This window comes from Hyposmocoma kahamanoa, unplaced genomic scaffold (assembly GCF_003589595.1).
Source record: "Hyposmocoma kahamanoa isolate Upper Pololo Valley unplaced genomic scaffold, ASM358959v1 62, whole genome shotgun sequence".
NCBI lineage: Eukaryota > Metazoa > Arthropoda > Insecta > Lepidoptera > Cosmopterigidae > Hyposmocoma > Hyposmocoma kahamanoa.
The window spans coordinates 13,473,801-13,497,804 of NW_020653850.1; the positions used below are offsets into that span (position 1 = coordinate 13,473,801).

Consider the following 24,004-nt stretch of genomic DNA (forward strand, 5'->3'; position numbering starts at 1 on the left):
CAACTAATAAATCTTATAAAAAAACAGTGTTTGTTCAACCACGGTCCCCTCCTAAAGTAGCGGGTGGGTATGATCGTGCTGCACATGATTCATTTGCAAAAGATTACAACCTATCTTTAGCTTTCCCTAATGGTTCAGCACTTAAAGCCTCTTCTGATACTAGTTCACAGACATCTATCTCGGACATTATCATAGCCATTGTAAATTTCTTGACTAAATCAAATATGATTCAGACTAAATTTGAACCGTCCTACGTTGCCAATGTTATTGAAAATTCTGTTTTAATTCGTCCTCAATATGGACCCAGTAATTCTACAGTGGAACTGTAGAAGTGCCTCCAGTAAAAAATCTGACATTTTTTATTTAATAAATGCACTTCATCCCTTTATGCTTTGTCTTTCAGAAACATGGTTGAAACCTGGCTACCCTTTCAAAGTAACTGGTTATTCCACCCTTAGAAAAGACAGATCTGATTGGTATGGCGGTGTCGCCATAATCATTAAAAATTCTCTAACTTACCAACTCTTACAATTACCCTCTTTAAGTGATGGCATAGATGCTATAGCAATAATTGTAAATGGTATATGTTTCGTATCTATTTACATTCCACATCCTTCAACAGCTTTATTTAATGAAGTCAACAATTTATTTTCAGTTTTACCAAAACCTTTTTTTTTTTTTTAACGCGATTTTAACTGTCATCATCAATCATGGGGAAGCTCTTCATGTAATAGTTTTGGAGACTTAATGTTAGATATACTTGACTCTCAGAATCTCTGTATTTTGTATAATGGCGCTTCTACGCGTCTCACAGGTCCAGGTGAAGGACTAAGTGCGCCTGATCTCTCTGTATCCACGCTTGATTTAGCATCCTCGCTCTCATGGCATGTTCATATTCCTGTGGTAGTGACCACATTCCTATTATAATTTCATTTCCTTTTATTCGCCATATGCCTACGCAAAAACCCAGTCCCCGCATAAAGTATAGATTTCCTCATGACTGGACTGTATTTCCTCAGCGAGTTGAAAATAGAACTTCTTCACTTCCATCTGTTTCTACTCATGAGGAATCTCATTGTTCAGATTCTCTTGTTAAAATGCTTCTTGAAATTGCAGATGAATTGTTTCCCATTAAAAAAGGTTATCCAGATAGACTTCCATTGCCTCCTTGGTGGGATTGTGAATGCACTGAGGCTATCAAGAGAAGGAAGGAAGCTGAAAGAATTTATGGTCAGTGCATGACTTTTGAAAATTTTGAAATTTATTCACAAGTCGCATGTAACACCCGTAAGCTTTTAAAAAAAAAGAAATTTGATGGATGGAAGAAGTTCTGTGAATCTATATCTCCTGACGTTAGTTCCGTCTTTGTCTGGGAAAAAATTAGAAGGTTTCGAAGCGCATTTAATTCTTCATCAACTCCCAATTTTCCATCTGAATTAGCAAATCAATTTTCGGATAAGTTGGCTCCAGCTTCAGTGACTTGCTCTGTTCTTTCTTTTTCCTCCGGAGACCACCCTGTCCTTAATTCTCCCTTTTCTCTAAACGAATTGAAAGGTGTACTTTCTCTCGTTAAGGATTCATCTCCAGGTGAAGACGGCATCCCATATTCATTTTTCATAAATTGTAGCGACAGGACCCTTAAATACTTTTTGGATATAGTAAACTCAGTTATGTTGTCAGGTAATATCCCTAAATCATGGAAATATCAATATATAGTACCAATCTTAAAACCTGGCAAGTTAGCGTCGGATGCTTCCTCTTTTCGTCCTATAGCTCTTTCATCCGTAGGTACTTTTAAAGTTAGCTGAACACTTGGGTAAAAACCGTTTGGAATGGTTTGTTGGCGTCAAGCCAATTTGGATTTAGAAAAGGTAAAAGCACATTTGATAATATTAGTATATTTGTGATGGATATCCGTTTGGCTTTTACAAATAATGAATCTGTTTTATCGGCTTTTTTGGATATCAGTGCAGCATATGATAATGTCTTAATTTCTCTGCTTCAAAAGAAATTATATGATTTACGAATTCCCGTAATGTTATCTTCTTTTATCATAAATATGTTGTCTGAAAGATATATCAATTTACATCTTCAGGATGGCGCTAAGTTAACTCGTTATGTATAGAAGGGCCTTCCCCAAGGCTCTGTTCATAGCCCTATTCTTTATTATATATATACATATGACTTAGAGTCCTCACTTAATAATTCTGTTAAAATTCTTCAATACGCTGACGATCTTTTGCTGTACAATGTAAACGGTTGTGTTCAAAAAGCATCTTACTCAATGACACAGTCTCTTCAACATTTGAAACATTGGATAGATACAAATGGCCTTGAACTTTCCATTCCCAAAAGCACTGTTGTCTTATTTTCTAGAAAACGTAATCCACCAATACCTAATGTGGTTTATAATAATATTCCTCTTTCCTTTGTAACTCAAACTAAATTTTTGGGGGTTATTTTAGATTCCAAGCTTACTGGTATTCCACACTCAGATTACATCGTAGCTAAATGTGAGAAAAACCTGAATATTATCAAATGTTTAACGGGTGTTTGGTGGGGAGCACATTCTTTTTGTTTAAAATTATTATATAATTCACTTATTAGGAGTCTTTTTGATTATGCATCTTTTATTCTTGACCCATGTTACTCATCGGCATTTAAAAAATTTGATAGAGTGCAATCTAAAGCTTTAAGAATTATTCTGGGAGCAATGAAGTCGAGTCCCATCAATGCGTTGCAAGTGGAGTGTGTGGAACCTCCTCTTCAATTGAGACGCCAATACTTATCCGATAAATATCTGCTCCGTTGCGTGTAATTTACAAAACATCCTCTTTTGTTACGACTTCGTCGCCTCTCAACTGACGCATCAACATCTCCTTATTGGACTCATAAGTCTCTTCCTTGTCTGGTTATTAGTTTCCGTAAGTGTTTGTCTTTGCAAACTCCAATTCATAACTCCTTTTGTTTGCCTCTTTTCTCTACTAAATACGAAGCTTTAGTTTTATCTCTGGACATCCGTTTGTCTTTAGGTATCAATAAGAATTCTATTGAAAACTCCCATACTTTCAATTTCATTAGAGACAGGGACTTCCAATCGTGGCACTGCATTTTTAGTGATGCTTCTAAGCATGGCAGCGACAGTGTTGTTGGCGTTGGTGTGTATCATCAACAATATAACATTGTTCAAAAAATTAAATTGCCTCCAGAAACTTCTGTTTTTATTGGAGAGTGTTTCGGCTTATATAAGGCAGTCGAGTACGTTCTCTTAGCTAAGCTAAGAAATACTGTCATTTTTTCCGACTCTATGAGTGCTCTTCAGGCACTGTCTAGATTTCCTTTTAAAACGCGAATGCTTTGCCCAATAATACTCGAAATTAGAAATTTGTTGTTAGCTTGCTCTTCGAAAGGCTTGTCTGTAGTTTTCTCCTGGATACCGAGTCATTCCCGTATTCATGGAAATGATCGTGCTGATCAGCTCGCAAATGATGCTGCTGTTGACGGGGACACGGCGTACTATAAAAATTATAATCACGATTTGGCAACTTTTCCTTAGACATGATTGGGGTGTGATGTGGTCTGAAAGCAGTAAATTAAAAGGTAAATCTTATGGTTACATTCAACCTTCTATTCCTGTAAAACCATGGTTTTCATCACTTCGGTTGGGTCATGTTTGTACTCCTGCACACCTTGCGAAATTGAACATCGTTAATAGTGATTTATGCGAATGTGGCACATATTTACAAACTGCCCTAAATATGATTATTCCTTACTCTTCCAAAACCGTATCCAATCAGGTATACCTCTTCCTACGTCCATTTCGGTACTGTTATCATGTAATGATTCACATATTTATAAGTATTTATGTAACTTTATTGTAGAAAACAATATAAAAATTTAGACAGTTCCTATATCATTAATATTATATTATTATTATTATTTATTGTCTGTTCTACAAATTTCCTAACATGAAATTCCTCTCCCGATCCGTTTTTTTCCTAAATCCATTTCCAAAATTCCTTAACATACGAAAAGGTTTCCCTGTTTTTAAATGAAGTTAAATTATCTTGTCATTGGCTTCAACGCTGACCGCGAAAGGCCAAAAACGAAGAAAAAAAAAATTGAATGAAACGTCAACGTCAAAATAATTAAAAGCAATGACTTCATTACAAAGGAATGCTGTGAGTGAATGACATAATAGTATCATACGTTTTTAATTTTATTAATGTCGTGGATGTCTACCACCTTAGAGCATATAGGACTGGAGGCGTCATTGATAGACAGTCCGCTCTGTCACGGTACAAGAACAAAACAATCATCGCACAATAAAAACTACTTTCAAATCGATAGTTTTTCATTTGCATTATCCACAGACTATTAGATGCTAACGCATGGCATTATCGAATTCACCACGTCTAGTGAGGACTCTTCCACGTAGTTCACTAAGTAGTCTGTGGACTCTTCGGGAAAAATAATGAAAAAAATAAAGAAATCATTACTTTGGGAAAAACATCTTTTTATAGTTTAAAAGCATAAGTCAATGATAAAATGTAAGAAATACAGATGATATCATGACAATAATTTCTTTCAAACTTAATTTTTTAATATTTTTTTAATCTTATGTATAAAATTATCACTTTTTTAAACTTTATAATAACAGTAACTTCTTTTCAACTTAATTTTTAATAACATTTAAAGCTTATGTCAACAATCACTTGTTTATGACTTCTTTTCATGAGCGTCGATGCTTTAGAAATTAACTATTATCATGGATGCTAGAAAATTATTTTCTTCATTTACCGATTTGAATTGACTAAAATGACTAAGTAGTAAGTAAGTAAGAAACAGCTTTCAATCTGTTTCCCACACATTTTTAAAACACTCTAATCGTTTGCGAAAATAATCTTCTTCAGGTTTATCATCTTCTCGTACTTTGTACGCGGATTTGTTTCGTAACGTCTCGGTTATTCTACCTTTACGCAATTTTTCCGCTCAGGCGATTTAACGTGCGTATTTTCATCACTACCCGACATTGCGTTTTCTTGAAAAAATATTACTTTAAAAACCAATGCGTACAATACGACAATCGTTACAATTTACTGATTTAGGTACTGAAAAAGGCTTAGACTATGGAAACTAAAGGACATGTTATGTTGACACTTAGAATAATAACGCATAGAGTGATAGTTTCATATCAAACGAACTGTCACAAGTGAGGAAAAATCAAATTGTAGGCTAGTTTTAGTAGTAGGTTAATTTTCGGTTTTAGTGAATATATACATAAAAATACAAGTCGAAACGCGTTACTTCCTTGTGGAATGTGATGTTAGTATCTATTTTATGTTTCTCTGAGGTATTTTGCACTCATTTACCGCACATTTCGTCATTTTTAGCTAAAATTCTTGATCTGTTCGCGGTGCAAGTTGACCTTGAGCACTGAAGGCCCGTCCGCTCGTGTAGGCCCTTTGGGCGCGCTTCAATTTGCCTCACTTAGCGTGTGCGGACTAGGTTTCTATGCGTTATTATTCTAAGTGTTGACATATATAAATCAGACGTTACATGTATGTGATGCATTTCGACGTAGAAAACATAAACATAGTATTATTACCTTTGTTTAATTATTGCGTGCCGTCTTAAGCCAAAAGAGATAGCATTACATTGGTCTGTGTCAGACACAGGAATCGAAAATACGTAACGTCATCTTAAATGCCAACCGCATCGAATATAATATAACCATACTCGATGGCCAACCGTGTCCATTTCGCAGTACTTATGGTACATACATGATACGGTTGTCAAAGGGAAGTAATGATCGAACCGGTCTCGGTTTCTTTTATTTTTTTCCATCCTCTAAGGTCTCGGTTATCAAAAATGGTTGACCGACACTCTAATAAGGATCGTATTCTAGAACTCTACTCAATGCTCAAGTAAGGATTGCACTGGAAACACAAGCACTGGAAATACGACCCTAATGGCAGGGACTTGAGTATGATTTCGAGTGCTTTGAATCATACTCAAGTCCTGACTTGAGCATTGAGTAGAGTTCTGGAATACGACTCTAAAGGTCATATTCTAGAACTCTACTCAATGCTCAACTCACAAGCACTGGAAATACGACCCTAATGGCAAGGACTTGAGTATGATTTTCAGTGCTCACTGCAATATGTACTCAAGTCCTGACTTTGGTTCTACTCTAAACCTAGTTCTAGAATACGACTCTAAGAGTCGTATTCCAGAACTGTATTCAATGCTGAAGTCAGGACTTGAGCAGACTTGAGTATGATTTCAAGCACTGGAAATACGACCCTAATGGCAAGGACTTGAGTATGATTTTCAGTGCTCACTGCAATACTCATGTCCTGACTTGAGTATTGAGTAGAGTTCTGGAATACGACCCTTAGGCTCTAGTATATTATCGAGACTTTTTCGTATCCTGGATAATTCATATTTTTAACCGACTTTAAAAAAGGAGGAGGTTCTCAATTCGTCTGTATGTTCTTTTTTTTGTATGTATGTTACGCGATAACTCCGGTATTTGTGAACCGATTTACATGATTCTTTTTTTGTTGGAAGGGGGTACTTCCATAGTGGTCCCATTTTATTTTGAAGAAAATCATCCACCTCGAAAGGTGGCTGTTTACGCATGAAGATTCATTTTTATAAATAGCGCCTAACTTTAATTTAGGAGCAATTACTTTAATGGTTGATTTTGCTATTTCTCCCTCAATATACTATGAGTAGTGAGAACCGATTTTTATTAGCTCCAGTGTAAAGTTCTGTATAGTGGCGAATTAGTACTCTGTACTGAGATTATATTATAAGCTAAAGACTTTACAAGGCTCTTACTGAAATACTGAAAACTTAAACTGAAGGATCTTGCGCTGAAGACTTAAATTGAAACATATTTACTGGAGAAAAAGAGAAACTAATGACTAGGCAGTATGGTATCCGACCTTCGCCTGTTCCAAACGGAACGAAGGAAAAAAATAGAACTGTCAATTGTGTGCGTTCTGAAATTTCTTTTACTTATGAAATTACTATCGCATATTGTTCATTTATAAAATTCCTTTACACTGTTACTTTATTCAATAGAAGCTAAGACACTAAAGATTGTTGAAGATTTTTTGCCAACATGATGGTTTGTTCGATGGTATTTTTTGCTATGTATTCTTATACTCAATTATCATTTTTAATAGAAACTTCAACGTTACCAAACAAATATTGAATTGAACGCACATGTGCTGTGTGATCTCGCTGTCGAGTGTCGAATTTTTGGATTTGATCGACCTTCAGGGGGTGGCTTCTATTATTTCTGTGAATAATTAACAGCTATAATCATGCACTTGATGAAGACAAATATGCTGGTGAATTTTTAGCAATCCTTATGTTATTTGCTTTTGTTTAACAGTGGTATAATGAATTACGTAATGTTTTCAGGTACGTTCCTTGAGCAATTCAGCCACTGCTGCTCAAATGGTGAAACCGCCAGTGCAGGTTTTTGGCCTGGAGGGTAGATATGCGGCAGCCTTATATTCGGCTGCGTCCAAATCCAAGACCTTGGACACTGTCGAGAAGGAATTGAACAGTTTTAAACAATCGATTAAAACTGATCCTAAACTTAAAGAATTCATCATCAACCCCACACTGAAGAGAAGCCTGAAGGTCGATGCTCTTAAACAAGTCGCTTCCAAGGTAAACACTGTGATAAAATAGTTAATAATTACCAACAATCTTGTTTTTACCTTTACCAAATTTTACCCATTGGCAAATTCTTTTTACTAACAATTTTTTTTTTAATATATCATTAAGCGAGGTGTTGTTGGATAGGCTAAATAAAAGCCTGTACACTAACACCTTTTTTAAAGCAAAATGTAACAAAAAATATTATGACATTTTTTGTTTTGAATTGATACTGATTGATATTGTATCAATTAATGTAAGGTACATTTTGTCGAAAATGAGTTACATATATCATTGGATTCGGATGTTCCCACTCTATCAATTGGTATTATTAAAATGTAGGAATGCCTAGTGGTTTCAAATATAGCATGTCCGTTACATTAAAAAAAGATGTTTAGTTGTTCCTTATGTTACTAATATTTCATGTGTAAATCGTCGAGCATAGTGTAAGCAGGAAGAGAAATAGAAAATTATAAGTAATTCATCCTTTACAATAGAATTACATATAATTTTCTATTTCTCTTCCTGCTTACACTGAAATGTGAAATGATTACATTGTTGGAAATGCTTCATTTTATAATGAAATGAAGCATTTCCCACAAAGAAAGTGAAAAAGAAAAGAAAGAAAGAAGGGAAAATGATCAAATTGTTAGTTTGGCCCGTATACTTAGGTTAGGACCCATCGATTTGTGCAATGCAGGTGTAAATTTTTCAAGCACAATTCATAAATTAAGTATTAATTGGTCATTGTATGTTACATAGTTTTCATTGTGATAGAAGTATTGGTACTTGGGTTTAAATTATGTATGTTGAACCCAACACTTATTCTAAAGATACATGGTGCCTCTAACAAAGTTGGTAATTTTTTTTTTTATTCATTGCACTTTTAGTATAATTTAAAAAGAATGGTGGTTAGACACCAGCACCTAGTCGCGACTTGTGCGAATTGAGCGAATAGCGAAATACTGCTATTGTCGCATACCGATCCAGCGATTTATGTCGCTCTCGCGCAAGTCGCGACAGCCAATTATGGTTGGAATGTAGCAGCTAATTCCTATTATCTACTAGTCCTACAACTACCACAATTTTGTACACCACGACTACTGTTCACTTTTAGACAAATCTATGTCCCACTACAAGTAACCTACTGGGCCTTCTTGCCGAGAATGGCCGTTTGGATAAACTAGAGGCAGTGATCAATGCCTTCAAGATTATGATGGCTGCACACCGTGGTGAAGTTACATGCGAAGTGATTACCGCTAATCCTCTCGATGCAGAACAGAAACAAAACTTGGAAGCTGCTCTCAAGGTTTGTATTTTACTATAAAAGGCATTTTGAAAATAACTGAAAGTAGGAATTATAAAATCTTCTGCATTGTCTTTTATAGTGGTCCAATATGGTTCAGTATGGTGAGTTTTTTAACAGTAGCCACATTTTTTTCTACTCAATATTTTCTAATCATTCAGACTCCACTTTTGAAAAGAAACTTGGTGGGTAAAAAAAGGTCAAAGAAAGATGGCGACATCCCGTGTATTTTGTGACGCAGTGTTCTCACGACTTTCATTAAGGAGACCTAACAATACTTGTGATTCATTATCAAAGCATCAAAAAAGCTACTTGAGTACAGTAGAAGCTGGGGTTATAAAGTTGATATAGGTTATGTTTGTAACATTGTCCTGTATTTCGCATTTCGCTGTAGTTCGTAGTAGCAGAAAACAAAAAGTTTTCAGTTTGTTCCCAAAAATAATAAAGAACTTCCCGTATATTCTCAAATCTGCCACATTTAATATGCCTTATCATGTTCTGCAGCAATGAAAATGAATAAAAATTAATCTGCCCAAATGGCACAAATCACACTGATCACAGTGTTCTCAATATCAATGTGACATTCACATGACGTCTCTTGTTCGATGTGACGTTCCCTTGCAACTTTAATTGTCTCCCAATTATATATTGTCTAAATATTTTTGTCACATTGTGTTTTATTTTTTGCTTTAAGTCACTACTATTTAATTGATTATTTCATTTGGTATTTTATAGCTTTAAAGTTTTATGTGTGTACTATAAAATACTTCAAGTAGGTAAACATTCAATCATGCTTAAAGCTAAACGTGCGTATAAGAATGTTACCTAATCTATGGCCGAACTGAATCAATTGTGTTGTGTTCTTGCATCTATTCTAAAATATAAGGTTTTACAATTATTTTTTTCTTGACTTCTAAAAATACACAAAAATATATTGATAACTAGGCACAAACTAAAACGCAAAATTATACTAGCAAGGTCCATGAATGGCTCTTTATCGTTATTGGGCGCAGCTTTCGCCATCCTTCTTTTCGCAATAAAATTATTTATCCAAAATAATAATGGATAATATATGTTTACCTAGTCAAAAACACCACGTTAGTCGGGCCGATGAGGGATAATTCGGGTGAAGAGGGGAAGAGAATCTCGCGAGACGCGTCGTCGCATTCATTTTTTTGGTAGCTGGCTCATGTTCGTTTCGAACAGACGTCACGCTACTTTTACTACTTCCGTCTAGGTGCTCACCTCGCCCCACCTTTAATATCCACAACCTGGGAGTCGAAAACGCTAACCGTTGGTCCGCTGAGGTCGTCAAAATGTATTTCACTTCAGTTTCACGCGTCTCAAGAGTCGAAAATAAGTTCTGATTGCTGTGGTTCTGAGTGTGTGTAAAAATCAAAATAAGTCGAAATGGTTATTTCAATTTATTTTCTAGGTTGTGAAAAACAAACATGTGTAATTCTGATATTATTCATGTATTTTTTAAAAACAATTATGGGTGTTATGATAAAGGTTATTAAATTTTTAATTAAGCATAATTAGCGCGCGCCACAGATGCATCGCCGCACTGGCCTAGAGTACAATAAACTACAATAGCTAGCTCGCTAGGCAGAGGCGCGGGGTAATGTTACGATTGCGTTTTGCGTAGTCTGTCTAAAAACGTGATCGTGTTTTAGATAAGTGTGTGAGGTCATTTCTCAACATTTTAGTACTGAGTCATATAAAAAAAAAACACGTTATATTTTCATCAAAGATCATAATATTAAAATTGCCTAGTGATAGAAAAGTCACCCTGTTTGTAATTGTTTTACTTACTTAAATAACAAATAATACCATCAAATTGTTTTTTAATAAAAATAAAATAAAGATTACAGTGTTATCCTGTTATACCGGGTGGAATGGAATGACCGACAAAGCCAAAAGTATCGCGTTAAGGACCCTACAATACTTTTGTTTACGTTAAATGTAAAATCAGAGCATTGAAAATTCTTGTCCAGAAGTAAACTTTACGCGTCGCGACAACTCTAATAACGATGACAATTTATGACGTTAGTACTCCCGGCGCACAGTGGGCTGAAAATCTGCTTTCATAGACTTGGAATATCACAGATCTTTCTACTGAACGAACTATAAAGATTTCATGTGTGGAATTGGATCAGTTTGTCGTCTTATGTGTATACAGGCCCCCCCTCTGCTAATTTTAACTAGTTTGAATTAATTATGGAAGACAGTTTAAAGCGGATTTTTCCAACCAAAAAAAACGTAGTAATATCTGGAGATTTCAATGTAAACCTGTTGGAAAACTGCTCTACTTCTGTAAGACTCATTAATTTATTTGAAAGTTTTAACTTGATTAATCTTTTCCTAGAACCTACTCGCATCACTGCCTCCTCTTCTACTTGTATTGACAACATCTTTTGTAACACAGACGAAGTGTCTAAGGGTCGTATTCTAGAACTCTACTCAATGCTCAAGTCAGGATTGCACTGGAAACACAAGCACTGGAAATACGACCGTAATGGCAGGGACTTGAGTATGATTTCGGGTGCTTTAAACCATACTCAAATCCTGACTTGAGCATTGAGTAGAGTTCTAGAATACGACCCTAAATCAATAATAAATTGCTTAAGATCAGACCAAAGGTGGCCAATTGGCTTCTTTTAATTGTAAAATGAGCAAGAAGGTAGACCAATTTCTCTGCAGACCGTACCACAGAACGAATCATTAGATTTCAAAATAATATCGGCAGTAGTTTAAATTCTCTACCCCATATACCGGAGGTTCCAAATACTTTATATAGCACGATATTTGGTTTAATTAAAAATGACTTTGATAATATATTTAAATCGAAAACATTAACTTTCCATAGAGAGACTAAATTCAACGACTGGGCAACAGTAGGTGTTCATAAGAGTAGGTCTCGTTTGTATGAGCTATATGCTATGAAAACTTATAATACTAATTCCAATTTCATAGAACATGTTAGAATTTATTCAAAAATATTTAAAAAAGTATGTGTAGCTTCTAAGGTTAAGATTCACAGCGACAAAATTAGATAATCGATAAATAAAACTACTTGGATCATAATAAATAAAGAGTCAGGCAGGGTTAAACAACACGATAGAGATATAGTTTTAGAATTAGACAGTAAACTTATAAAATCTAAAGATACAGTAGCCCAAGCTTTTGAATCGTTCTTTTCGGAAATTGCTGTGAACACTACAGAAACATTAAATTCCTCCCCTTCACTTGCTATTGATCTCCTAAAGGAAAATGTTAACGTTTGTGGCAGTTTATTTAATTTCCGTCATGTTAATCCACAAGACATGATAAAAGCTTTTAAATCAATATATGTTAAAATAACTGAAGATCTGTGGGGCATATCAACTAAAGTTATAGATAGGAAATGAAACTATTTTTCCGGATTTAAATCGCGTATATTTGTTTTTTCAAACAAACCGACGTTTCGGGCCCTTTACAGGTCCCATGGTCATGGTTGACTGTTGACAGTCAACCGTGACCATACGCGATTTAAATCCGGAAAAATAGTTTCATTTCCTATGTGTAACAATCGCGAAAACCTAAGAACTCGATAAAGTTATAGACTCAGTTATTGATCTAGTTTGCCCGCATTTAGCTGTAGCTTTCAAGAGGTGCGTTGCCGAAGATGTTTTTCCCGGTTTAATGAAATACAGCAAGGTTATTCCCTTATTCAAAAGCGGTAGGAAAGTTGATCCTAGCAACTATAGGCACATTTCAATTTTACCAGCTGTAAGTAAAATATTCGAAAAGGTTATGCTGACTCAATTATTGTCCTATTTCGTTAGGAATCATATTTTTCATAGTGAACAATACGGGTTTACTAGTAGTAGATCGACTAGCGATGCGGGGGTAGCGTTACTAAAACACATCTCGGATGCTTGGGAAAGGTTCCAGAATGCTTTTGGTGTTTTCTGTGACCTCTCAAAGGCATTTGATTGCGTTGATCATATTACTCTTATTAGGAAGCTGGAACATTACGGTGTAAATGGCAAGGCGTCGAAACTTGTCTCGTCATATCTCAACGGTAGAATTCAGAAAGTAGACATAAATGGCGTGACTTCTTTGGGTTCTCCGGTAAAAAGGGGGTTCCGCAGGGCTCAATACTTGGGCCTTTCTTATTTTTGATTTATATTAATGATCTGCCATTCTTTGTTAAGCACCATTGCGAAATAGTGTTGTTTGCTGATGACACATTCTTGATTTTTAAAATAGACAGACATGACATTAACTATGACCATATTAAAGATACCCTCTCTAAGGTAGTTTATTGGTTTAATGCTAACAATTTATTGCTTAATGCCAAGAAGACAAAATGTGTTAAATTTGAATTACCTAACGTAAAATCGACTAGTCCAAGCACAGAAATAAACGGAGAAAAGTTAGACTTTGTTAATAAAGCAGTCTTCTTGGGAGTGACCTTAGATAGTAAACTTCAATGGTTTCCACATACATCTTCCCTGGCCAGCAGATTAAGCTCCGCTGCATACGCAGTCCGTAGAATACGTGAGCTTATCGATGTTAATACTGCTAGACTAGTTTACTTTAGTTACTTCCATAGTATAAAGTCCTACGGGATTCTCATGTGGGGTAAAACGGCAGATATTCAAACCATATTTGTATTGCAAAAACGAGCGATTGGCTTTGTGTACCGTCTAGGCTCTCGGGTTTCTGTCAGAGAAAAGTTTAAGGAGACTGGTATCATGACTGTGGCATCACAGTACATTTACTCAAATATTTTATATGCCCGTAAAAATATACATAATTTCAATGAGAAAGAAGATACGTGTTAGATAAAGATGTATGGAAAGACGACATGGCTCCAGAATCCACACAAATTTGATTCAAAATGTATTCCATAGCATTTATTTGAAAAGAGCAATCCCTAGAGTTTCTTGCTCGTTCTTCTCAGGGAGGTCAGCGTAGTGAACGAGCAGTAGCTTAAATGTGACGTTTTCAAGTGTACATTTATTTTACCTATGGAATAAATAATCTTTGACTTTGGGACTTTTATTTTAAAGTGTCTTTTTTTTTTGCTGGAAATAGTTTCGGTTCTTTATTACTATGCACAAATTTATCAAGTGAGTTAGTTTGACATGAAAATTGATTATATTTTTTTTTTTTTCAAAAATATATGGAGCTGATATGAAAAATCATTATATCTCTGGAACAGCAAGGAAAACCGTAATGTCCTTACAACACGGTTATAAACCTAATTATTTGCAATTTTTTCACATACTTCATATGATGGTAAACACTGCGGATTTTTTTTTAAAAAACAAAAAAAATAATTTTGGTGACAAGTTTTAATGCGAAAGATAACTAATGCACATTTTTAAAATGTACAATCCATCATGCCTGTCTCCCATAGGGGTAGACAGAGCTTTGAGTGACACAAGGTTACCAAAGTCACGTTGGGCTAATGTTTGGGTTAGGATTCTTAATTAATGAAACCGATTTTGTGTAACTTAGTGCACCAAATAATAATAATAAATAATTTATTCAGTACAACAACAACAGTAATACAAGTTCCAAAAGGTGACAAATAAATACAAATTATGTGTTGTATATAATCTGTCAAAGAAGTAAGTGGACAGGCCATCAATCATTTCAGACAATCCTTCGCCGGTAAACAGTCTTACTTATATTTTACAACCAGTTTGGGAGACGTGTATACAATAGTATAAGTAATGACAGGTTGCCAGCCTGTCGCCTACATAAAAGACACTATTCAACCCAATCCCTCACGTCGATTTTTACGACTTGCGCGGGATGATAAGCAGCTGATACATTCGATGCTTTTCGTCTGGTTCCAGATCGACATGAAACAAATTTTTCTTGTAGTTTACTTAATATATTTAAAATAAAAAATGTTTAAACAAAATAGTGTCCTTAAACAAAGAAAATAAAACGCACGCATGTTCTTTACGTGTATGCATAGGGTGCATACAATTGTTTAGCAGATAAAATTTAGGTAAAAAGCAAATTAGAGCATAGCTAGCACTAGCATAGGTTTTCGCGATTGTTACACATAGGAAATGAAACTATTTTTCCGGATTTAAATCGCGTATATTTGTTTTTTCAAACAAACCGACGTTTCGTTTTGTTTGAAAAAAACAAATATACGATACGGAAAAATAGTTTCATTTCCTAAGAATTATACATTTTACATTTTTATTTAATTTATATTCAATTAGAAGACGTCGGTTCAAATTCGGCCGGATCGATGGAATTTTTCGGAGTGTTCGATCGTTGTATTAATAATTATAACAAAGTAGTGGAGTAATTTCACAAAAAATAATTGAATATCAATTCAATAAAAAATTAAAATACAGTGAATAGCGACATCTTTAGCCAGGGCCGATAGCTTTAAAGGTATCTAATTGGGTGATAAAACTTTCATAGATATCTCACAGATGGCGCTACGACTAAGAAGTCGTTGAAACACCAAATACAACGACACGACAACAAGCACATAGAAAAGTTCGTGAGGTCCGCTGGTTCGTTCCGTGACTTAGTTGGTATAGCGTCTGGCACGGTATGCTAGAAGACGTCGGTTCGAATTCGGCCGGATCGAAGGGAATTTTTTCTGAGTGTTCGATCTTTGTATTAATAATATAACAAAGAATTATACATCTAGTACCATACGAAACCTTTATTTCTCTCTTAGATCATTATTTAAAATAAATGGTTGTAATAAACATGACCGTATTTCATTAGATTACTGTGATGACAATGTATTTCGAATTAAATTTTGCGGGAACTCATCAAAATACTGCGTACTAATGAACTAAAGAGACTAAATAAGTGATATTTCAGAGTATGGATATGGTCACAAATTATAATTATACTACTGAGTAATTAGTTCTAAATACAAGATTTTCAATAGATTTATGTACATTTTGCCAGAGCATGTTTTGGAACTCCCTAATGAGCGGTAGATAATTAAGATACAATTGTAAATCACCTCACTAATTTTAATGGTCAAAGAGCAACAACAAATAGATAGAAAATATGTTTTATAATTAGTATAATATACACTTTTCAACTGTTAACATTTGTGTGTAAAATATTATAATGGCAAATTTTGCTACCAATCTAGATTTGATAGTTATTCTCAAGAGCGAAAACGCTTTATTTAATCACGAAGTGCTACTCAGGGCAGTGGCAACTCGACTAGGCGATAATCTTACTGACAAAGACCGTGTTACCCTGACGGAATTTTGTAGGGTTATCTATCAGAAGTCCGAAATGATATAATGAATTTATAAAGAACATAATATATGTATTATAAGAACATAATTGCGGGGAAGCGAACTGTGTCTCCCGTGTGCATTTTTGTACGCCTGTTTTTTTTTTGTGGGATCGAGCGCTAAAGGTAGATTGTATTCACGTATTATGGTGCACACAAACTGTTCTTTGTACGCATTTTATATCGTTTCGCATTGATACAAGGAATTATTTTACTTACTAATTTAAATCACGGCCGTGCGCACGTTTGCCGTATTTTCAAGTTCAAGTTAATCAAGGCGACTCTATCAAATCGTTGTCCAAAATTTTTCTTTGATAGTTTGTGGTAAACCGAAAAAACGTAAATGACGTAACTGGTCTCTCTCACGTTTGCACATGTCATGTGTAAGAAAAGGACAGGCAGCTACTTTTAAATATGCTATATAATATTAATGTCAGCCAAATGACAGAAATCAATAATTACGAGAATTACACTTTTGATTCCATCAGGTGAGATGGAGGTCAAATGCGCACTTATTTTTTTATATATAAAAAAAATTATAAAAAAAAAAGATTTCGCTATAACTTCGTTATGATAGAGGTACAATTTTTTTTATTCTGCTATTTCCTTTCACCGTTTTTAATTTCATATTAATATCCATAAACCCAATCAAAGTTCCACAACAACAACTGCAACGACAATAATAATTATCCTGAAATCTCAAGAAGCAAGAAAATATTTATTTGGAAGAATTATCAAAAATTTGCAACTCAGTGGAAATTGCATATGGCCAAAGGCTGGACGCCATAGTGCCAAACTATAAGAGAGAGAGAAAAAAAGAATCTGTACTAAATAGTACAATTTTGGTAATTTTTTTGTACCAAACATGTCAGGATTCGTTAATATGCACACGGCACTTTGAAATCTCTCAGAAACTAACCAGCAGATCGAGCTGGAGTTTACTTTAGAGTACTATTAAGTTAGAAATTTTTGGAATAATAAGTCTTTATAGTTATTGAATAAATACTGCTAAACCGAGGTACACCCGCCATATTGACAGTCAATACGGCAGTTGTAGCTTTGATATTGCTATAACTTCGTTCTGATGGAGGTACAAGTTTTTTAAACAGAGGTACTAAATAGTACAAATTTGGTACATTTTTTTGATACCAAATTTCTCAGGATCCGTTAAGGTACACCCGCCATTCTGACTCCTTTACTATTAAGAATGTATAATTTAGATTCTCTTCTTAATTCTTATTTGAATACTATAATAGATTTATTTACATTTGTTTTACTTGTATTGTATTAGATTAAATTATATTGAAATAAATTTATCTTTATCTTTTACCTTGTATATAACGTAGACCTACAAGTGAAGTATAGTTGTCGCTGTAGACACCGCAGTATGCAATTTCAAATTAAATATATAATTTAGAAAGCTGTAAGTTTACTGAAACTTTCAGGATTCTGATAAGTAACACCATATACAGGGTGGCCCATAAGTCCTTAGTAATGAAAAAAATTAATTAAAATAAAACTAATTACATTATGAATAATATTATTATTTGTAAATATAGCTAGAAAAACGGGAATTATTTTTTGTAAATAACGTCGTCCAAATGTAATCCGTTACAGTCACGACACTCTTGCAAACGCCTTCTGAAATTGTCGATGACTGCGCGGCACGTCAGTGCTGAAATGCTTGCCATTTCTCTGCGGATGTTTTCTTTTAGGTCATTAATTGACCGCGGGTTAGAGTCGTACACTTTAGCCTTAAGGTAGCCCCACAAAAAAAAATCCATTGGAGTCAGATCCGGGCTACGTGGTGGCCACGAAATGTCTCCTCTCTTAGAGATAACTTTGTTTGGAAAAAGTTGACGGATAACGGGCATAGCAGTATTGGAGGTGTGGGAAGTTGCTCCATCCTGTTGAAACCATGTTCGGGCATTAAAGCCTGGAAAGTTTTGCAATTTTTGTGTGAAAAACTCCTCGATCATGGCCACATATCGTTCCGAAGTAACAGTAACAGCACGCCCTCTGCCGTCCTCAAAAAAGTAAGGCCCTATGATGCCATGGGCTGACATAGCGGCCCAAACTGTAACTTTTGGGCTATGTAAGGGCTTCTGGTGCTTAAGTTTTGGATTAATCGGACTCCAATAGCGGCAATTTTGTTTACTAACGTGTCCGTTAATGTGGAAGTGTGCCTCATCAGAGAACATTATGTTATTGAACGAAGTAAACCGATTAAACATTTCATTAGCATAATTCACTCTCTGAATAGCATCAGTTTCTTTTAATTCTTGCACCAACTGAATTTTGTAAGGGTGCATAAGTAAATCTTTTTTCAAAATCCGTTGTAACGATGTCCTGGATACGTTTAATGCACTGGAACGCTTACGAGTTGACTGTGTTGGATTTTCACGAATAGATTGTGCCACTGTGTCGATGTTTTGTTCCGTACGTGATGTTCTTGGGCGACCCAACCGCGGTTTATCTAACGTCGAACCGGTCTCCTCGAACTTAGCAACCCAATTCTTAATCGTTTGGAGAGCTGGGGTGTCATCAAAGTTGTGTAAACCTTTGTGTTCTCGAAATTTTCGCCTCGCAACGGTTGCCGAATTGTTGTTTTGATAAAACTCGCGCACACAAAACGCACGGTCCGCTCCGGTGAAACGCTCCATCGCGACTAAATTCCCAGAAACCGAAGTTACTGCCCCCGCTTCCCCTGCACCGCTCACGCGCGCCGTTTTCGTTTAATTCAAATTTTACTTTTCTAAGGACTTATGGGCCACCCTGTATTATGTTTATAATGGATTTATTGTTTTTCAAAGTTTATGTTCTCCCTATTCACATACTTTTGCATTCCCTGGAACTATTGTGAAAGGCAGTGAGACCAGTCTCCCGTAGGGACCTCTTCAATGGCTTTGCGGAAGACATTCACCGCCGCTTCCGGTTTTGTAAATTGTAAACTTACACTACTAAGTTTATCTTTGATTTTTGGAAATAAAAACAAGTCGCATGCTGTAAGGTCTGGGCTGTATGGTGGATAAGTGTCAGCTTCACATTTGCGACCTTCAAATACGCATTCGTTAACTTAGCGGAATGTGTAAAGGTGTTGTCCTGGTAAAGGACGATATTGCTTCTAGTCTCTGGGCAAGCAAGTATTTACATACCAAACTGCACTCACTGTTCTTTGGTCTTCAAACAATACAGTAGTGTAATGTCCTGATTAGCCGATGAAAGAAGTAACCATTTTCTTACCAGTGCTCCGATTTTTCTTAACTCTCGTCGGTGAACCTTCAAATGAAAAGACTCATTCTGCGGACTGGCTTTTTCCTTCCGGTTCAAAGCAGTACACCCAGATTTCGTCACCTGCCACGATATTATATACAGACAGCCAATGATTGTCCTCCATTAAACTTTTTTATTATTTTACGGCACCACTCTACACACAGTCGTTGCTAGTATTCCGTTAAATCGTGCGGTATCCATCGAGTGCAAAGTTTCCGAACCTTCAGATGCACATGCAACATGTTTTGCGCCTGGCTCATTCCAATGCCTAATGCAGTACGAATTTGCTGACAAGTAATTTTTCAGTTTCAATCAGTAGTTGTCGTACGGTGTCAATATTCAATTCGATAACCGCTGTCGCCGGCCGATCTTCACGTACAGTCAAGAGCATGTCAAGCTTGACACTTTGTATGTACTTTGGACCGTTCTTATCATACGCGGCATTGAGTTGAATTTAAGTCTTAAGTGTCAAGCTTTTTGTGCCCTGTACATCGTCATGGAGATGATCACGTCCACATCTAAATACACTGAACGACGAATAGACAGAGCTACTATGTGGGGCTTCATCACCAAATGACTCGCAAAGAGTTCCTTTTTCAAATGCCGTATTTGTTTTTGTTAGTTTTTTTTATAAATGGCCAGTTCCACGTTCCAGGAACTTTCAGTATGCTCAATAAAAATAAAATAAAATAAAAATAATTTATTTCAGACAATGTAGTCCATACAAGTTAGTAACATGACACCTTTAACTATATTAGTATTAGGATTAGTACTTAGTCACATAAATAATACCTAATATTAATAATTTACAAATATAACAAACAGAATGAACCCAGTCACCCAGATGGATCACTGACTCACACGTAGAACATGCAACTCAGTGAACCTCCGCGATACAGCTGCATCCATCCTGTCTGCTATCATCTTCAGGATCTCGTTGGTGCTACCCCTCACCCTTCGTACTAACGAAGTGGAAATATTGCGCATGATGGCAAAAAATCATCCATACCAGCACCTGCAAACATGCCAAATGCGCTACAGAAACGGGAAAGCTTCAACAAGGCCCTGAATGTATTATTACACTGGACTTGCAAGGCGCCGTACGATCTCAGCGTAAAGTTGGACCATAGAGCACATTTGTAGAAGCTCTGGCAATATGCACTAAAGAGTGTGAGCTTCACTTCAGTCGTACACTTTGTGAATCTATAAGACAAAATATTGCCTCGAACCGACAACGCCCTGCGCTCTCTCTCTCTATATGTCTCCCTTAGTATCTCTCTTAGTGTATCCCTTAGTATCTCTCTTAGTGTCTCCTTTAGGTCCTCTGTCACAATATGACCCAAGTACCTAAACTGTGCAACACGTCTCAAAGGTCCCACCCCATTTAAAAGTATTGATGGCACATAGGCTGGTTCTTTAATTTTACCCTTAAACAGCAAGAACTCACTCTTTTTCTGGTTGTACTTTAAACCGTGTTGCACAGCATAGATCTCACAATGACCTACAAGTCGTCTTATACCAGTGATTGAAGGGCTGAGCAACACCATGACCAATGACCTATGCCTCACGTAATATATACTACAGAAATTCCCGTTAAAATTTGTATACTAAACTGCAATGATACACGCACCGACTATGCAGCAAAAAGTGTAAAAAGCATTTTACTATATATATATAAAATAGAACAGGCAGAGAATGAAATTTAATTGAATATTGTTCATTATAATTATATTTTTATTAATATAATTAACCTAGCAGAGCCTATTTTACCTTCAACCAACAGCACGAAGTCTTGTGTTGTTTCAGCAGCCATTCTTTATACATATATTTGAATGCATGTTTTGATGATGAACTGGTGGTGAAAGATCGGTCCAACATTTAGAAGCGACAAAGCGGAAATTGTCTCTAAACGAATGTAATCTAGGAGTCTGTGACAATTTTAGACTCAGATAGCGTATCGTACGAGTGCTGCCTTCCGTTCCATCTCAAATCTCAAAATAAAGACAAGTTTACTGAGCTCCAGCATTCGGCTATTCGTCATGTTCAGAATATTATAGTTATTAAGATAAGGGGTAATGTGTGACCGATATAATATGCAAATAATAGAACTAGTGGGAAAAATCGTTCCAAGTTATATATTGGCTAAGTGCTATTTTTATCCTGAACACTATTATTTCTTAACTATGCGCTGTAGCTTATATTAATTCTACGAGAGGTGCATTTTTTCGATAAATGTGAATATTAGGCAGTCAAACACGGAATTTAGGGGTGTTTATTACTCTCGAAGTAATAAAATAAAATAATTATCATATTATAATCATCATTTTTAATTAATCATAATTCACAATAAATAAATAAATTAATCATTCACATGATGAAAGAAAGCTACTGACGGGGTATTATTTGCTGATCAAGGAAGGAGATCAACTACCTATTAAAAGTAACCTACCAAGTTTTTCCCTTGAATACCTCCCAGTAGTTCCCCCCAGGCAGCTGTTGTTTTTATGACCTTGGGTTGACAACACACTCTTCAAGCAAATCTCAAATTTTTGTCATTGAATAACTCGGAAACTATTACACTTAAAACAAAAAGGCTTTCAGTACAGTTAAGCACACAATGAAAACCCTTTACAGTTTTCGTCCTCGTCGGTCATTCTGTTCCACCCTGTATATACATAATATATTCTTCTCGTTGTTAAACTGAATTTGTGACATTTTCCAGAAATTTCTGAAACCCAATGAGACTCTGCAACTGACTGCCACTGTTGATCCTTCACTGATTGGAGGCATGGTTGTATCAATTGCAGACAAATATGTGGACATGAGTGTAGCCAGCAAAGTCAAGAAGTATACTGAACTGATTAGTGCTGCTATCTAACTTGTAATCAATTAGTTGAGAGTTATTTAGTAAGAAGAATGTTAAATTATGTAATAAATAAATTTCTCTGATAATCTGTTGTTTATTTTTTTATTGTACATTATTTACTTTAAAAATTAAATGTATTGTCCACCATTAATAGGTAGAGATTCATAAATGTTAGTAACACATTTATTGTGGTAAGGCTATGAATAAAATACTATTTATTATAAGCCTTTATTAGAGAATGGTGACACTAAGCAGCAGGTGTATTCCAGCTTTGTCAAGAATAAAAATAAAATGAAACAACTACATCATAAATCAAACGAAAATTTTAATCATGCTCCAGGCATGCCAAACGTAATATTCTTAACTGATAACAAAAATAATACTCTCACAGTAATCATAACACTATGTTATATTTCTTCAGGATCAACAAGAACACTCTAAAGATCATTATTATGATAATGAGATCATTAAACTTTAATTGTAAATACTAATTAATTAATATTATTGGAAACTAAGTTTATCCTTCTGTGGGTGCTGCTTCCCCTTTGAGAAGGGCATTTTCGGCTTCCAGCTCTGCAATCCGGGCTCTGGCTGCCTCCAATTCATCATCAGCTCCGTCTGTACCCAAATGCTTGCGGACATACTCCAAAGCATCTTCAGGTTTATCTGGCTCTTCATAAAGGCTGACAAGCACCTTCGTCAAGGCGTCCATTACACCTGCCCTCTCCAGGTAACGTCTGAACTCTTCTCTTTTTGAGTCAATAGGCTGTAACAAAAACAATGTTACATATGCATGCCATATTCATCTATATTTTTACATTTCACTATTACTTTGCCACGAAAATATAAAAACAACTAAAAGCATTTTTACATAATGCACTCCTCATGGAAGAAAGGCATAAGTGTACTTACGTCAAACATGTTTCTTGCTCCATTAGATACATAAGAATATAATCCACATCCTCTCCAATTGGATAGGATGTAGGTTATATTTTTCTGTATCTAGCAGCAATAAACGTGTCTGACGTAATTTCACTTATGCCATTCTTCAATTGATTCCGTGATTATTCCATGAGGGTGCGAAAGTGTATAACAAATTTTATGTAATTAATTAACACTATAAAATACTTCATCAAAGATGCTACACACCTGTGTATATGTACATTTTGTTCGGTAATTTCTGTAGGGCTAGCACGATAAGGCGCGACTTGCGCGAGAGCGACATATAGCGAGCGAGATGTCTATGCGAGAACAGCAGTATCTCTAGCACTTTTGTCGCTGTCGCGCAAGTCGCGTCCTTTCGTACTAGCCCCACGTAACACGTGGTGTTTTATCTTATATGTCTCAGGTAAAAAATTATCTCTGTTTAATAATAAAAAAATTCCAAATAATATTTTAACACGCTTGAATGACGTGATGAGAAAGTTGATCTTACCTTATACGAAGACATACTAAGTGATCTAATTAAATAATACCTAAAAAATTCTCTCCGATACGCTTTCTGAATAAATAGGTATATGATCTACCTCAACACACTTTCAAAATGATATTAAATCACAACAAACCGCAACCATTTACAGTACATACA

The 24,004-nt window shown here is 35.6% G+C and overlaps 2 protein-coding genes across 2 annotated transcripts; one reads left to right on the forward strand and one right to left on the reverse strand.

Moving 5' to 3' along the window:
* Positions 1-7,337: 7,337 nt before the first annotated feature.
* LOC113229562 (ATP synthase subunit O, mitochondrial) lies at positions 7,338-22,505 on the forward strand. The gene is made up of 4 exons (XM_026463210.1): positions 7,338-7,364; positions 7,438-7,692; positions 8,798-8,989; positions 22,273-22,505. Exons 1-4 carry the CDS (start codon positions 7,338-7,340, stop codon positions 22,426-22,428), a joined length of 630 nt encoding a protein of 209 aa, XP_026318995.1. The 3' UTR covers positions 22,429-22,505.
* Positions 22,506-22,670: 165 nt separating this feature from the next.
* Positions 22,671-24,004, reverse strand: LOC113229774 (c-Myc-binding protein). Its single transcript, XM_026463457.1, has 2 exons — positions 23,852-24,004; positions 22,671-23,182 (listed from the first exon to the last, which is right to left on the reverse strand). The coding sequence occupies exons 1-2, from the start codon at positions 23,864-23,866 to the stop codon at positions 22,934-22,936; spliced, it is 264 nt and encodes an 87-aa protein (XP_026319242.1). The 5' UTR covers positions 23,867-24,004; the 3' UTR covers positions 22,671-22,933.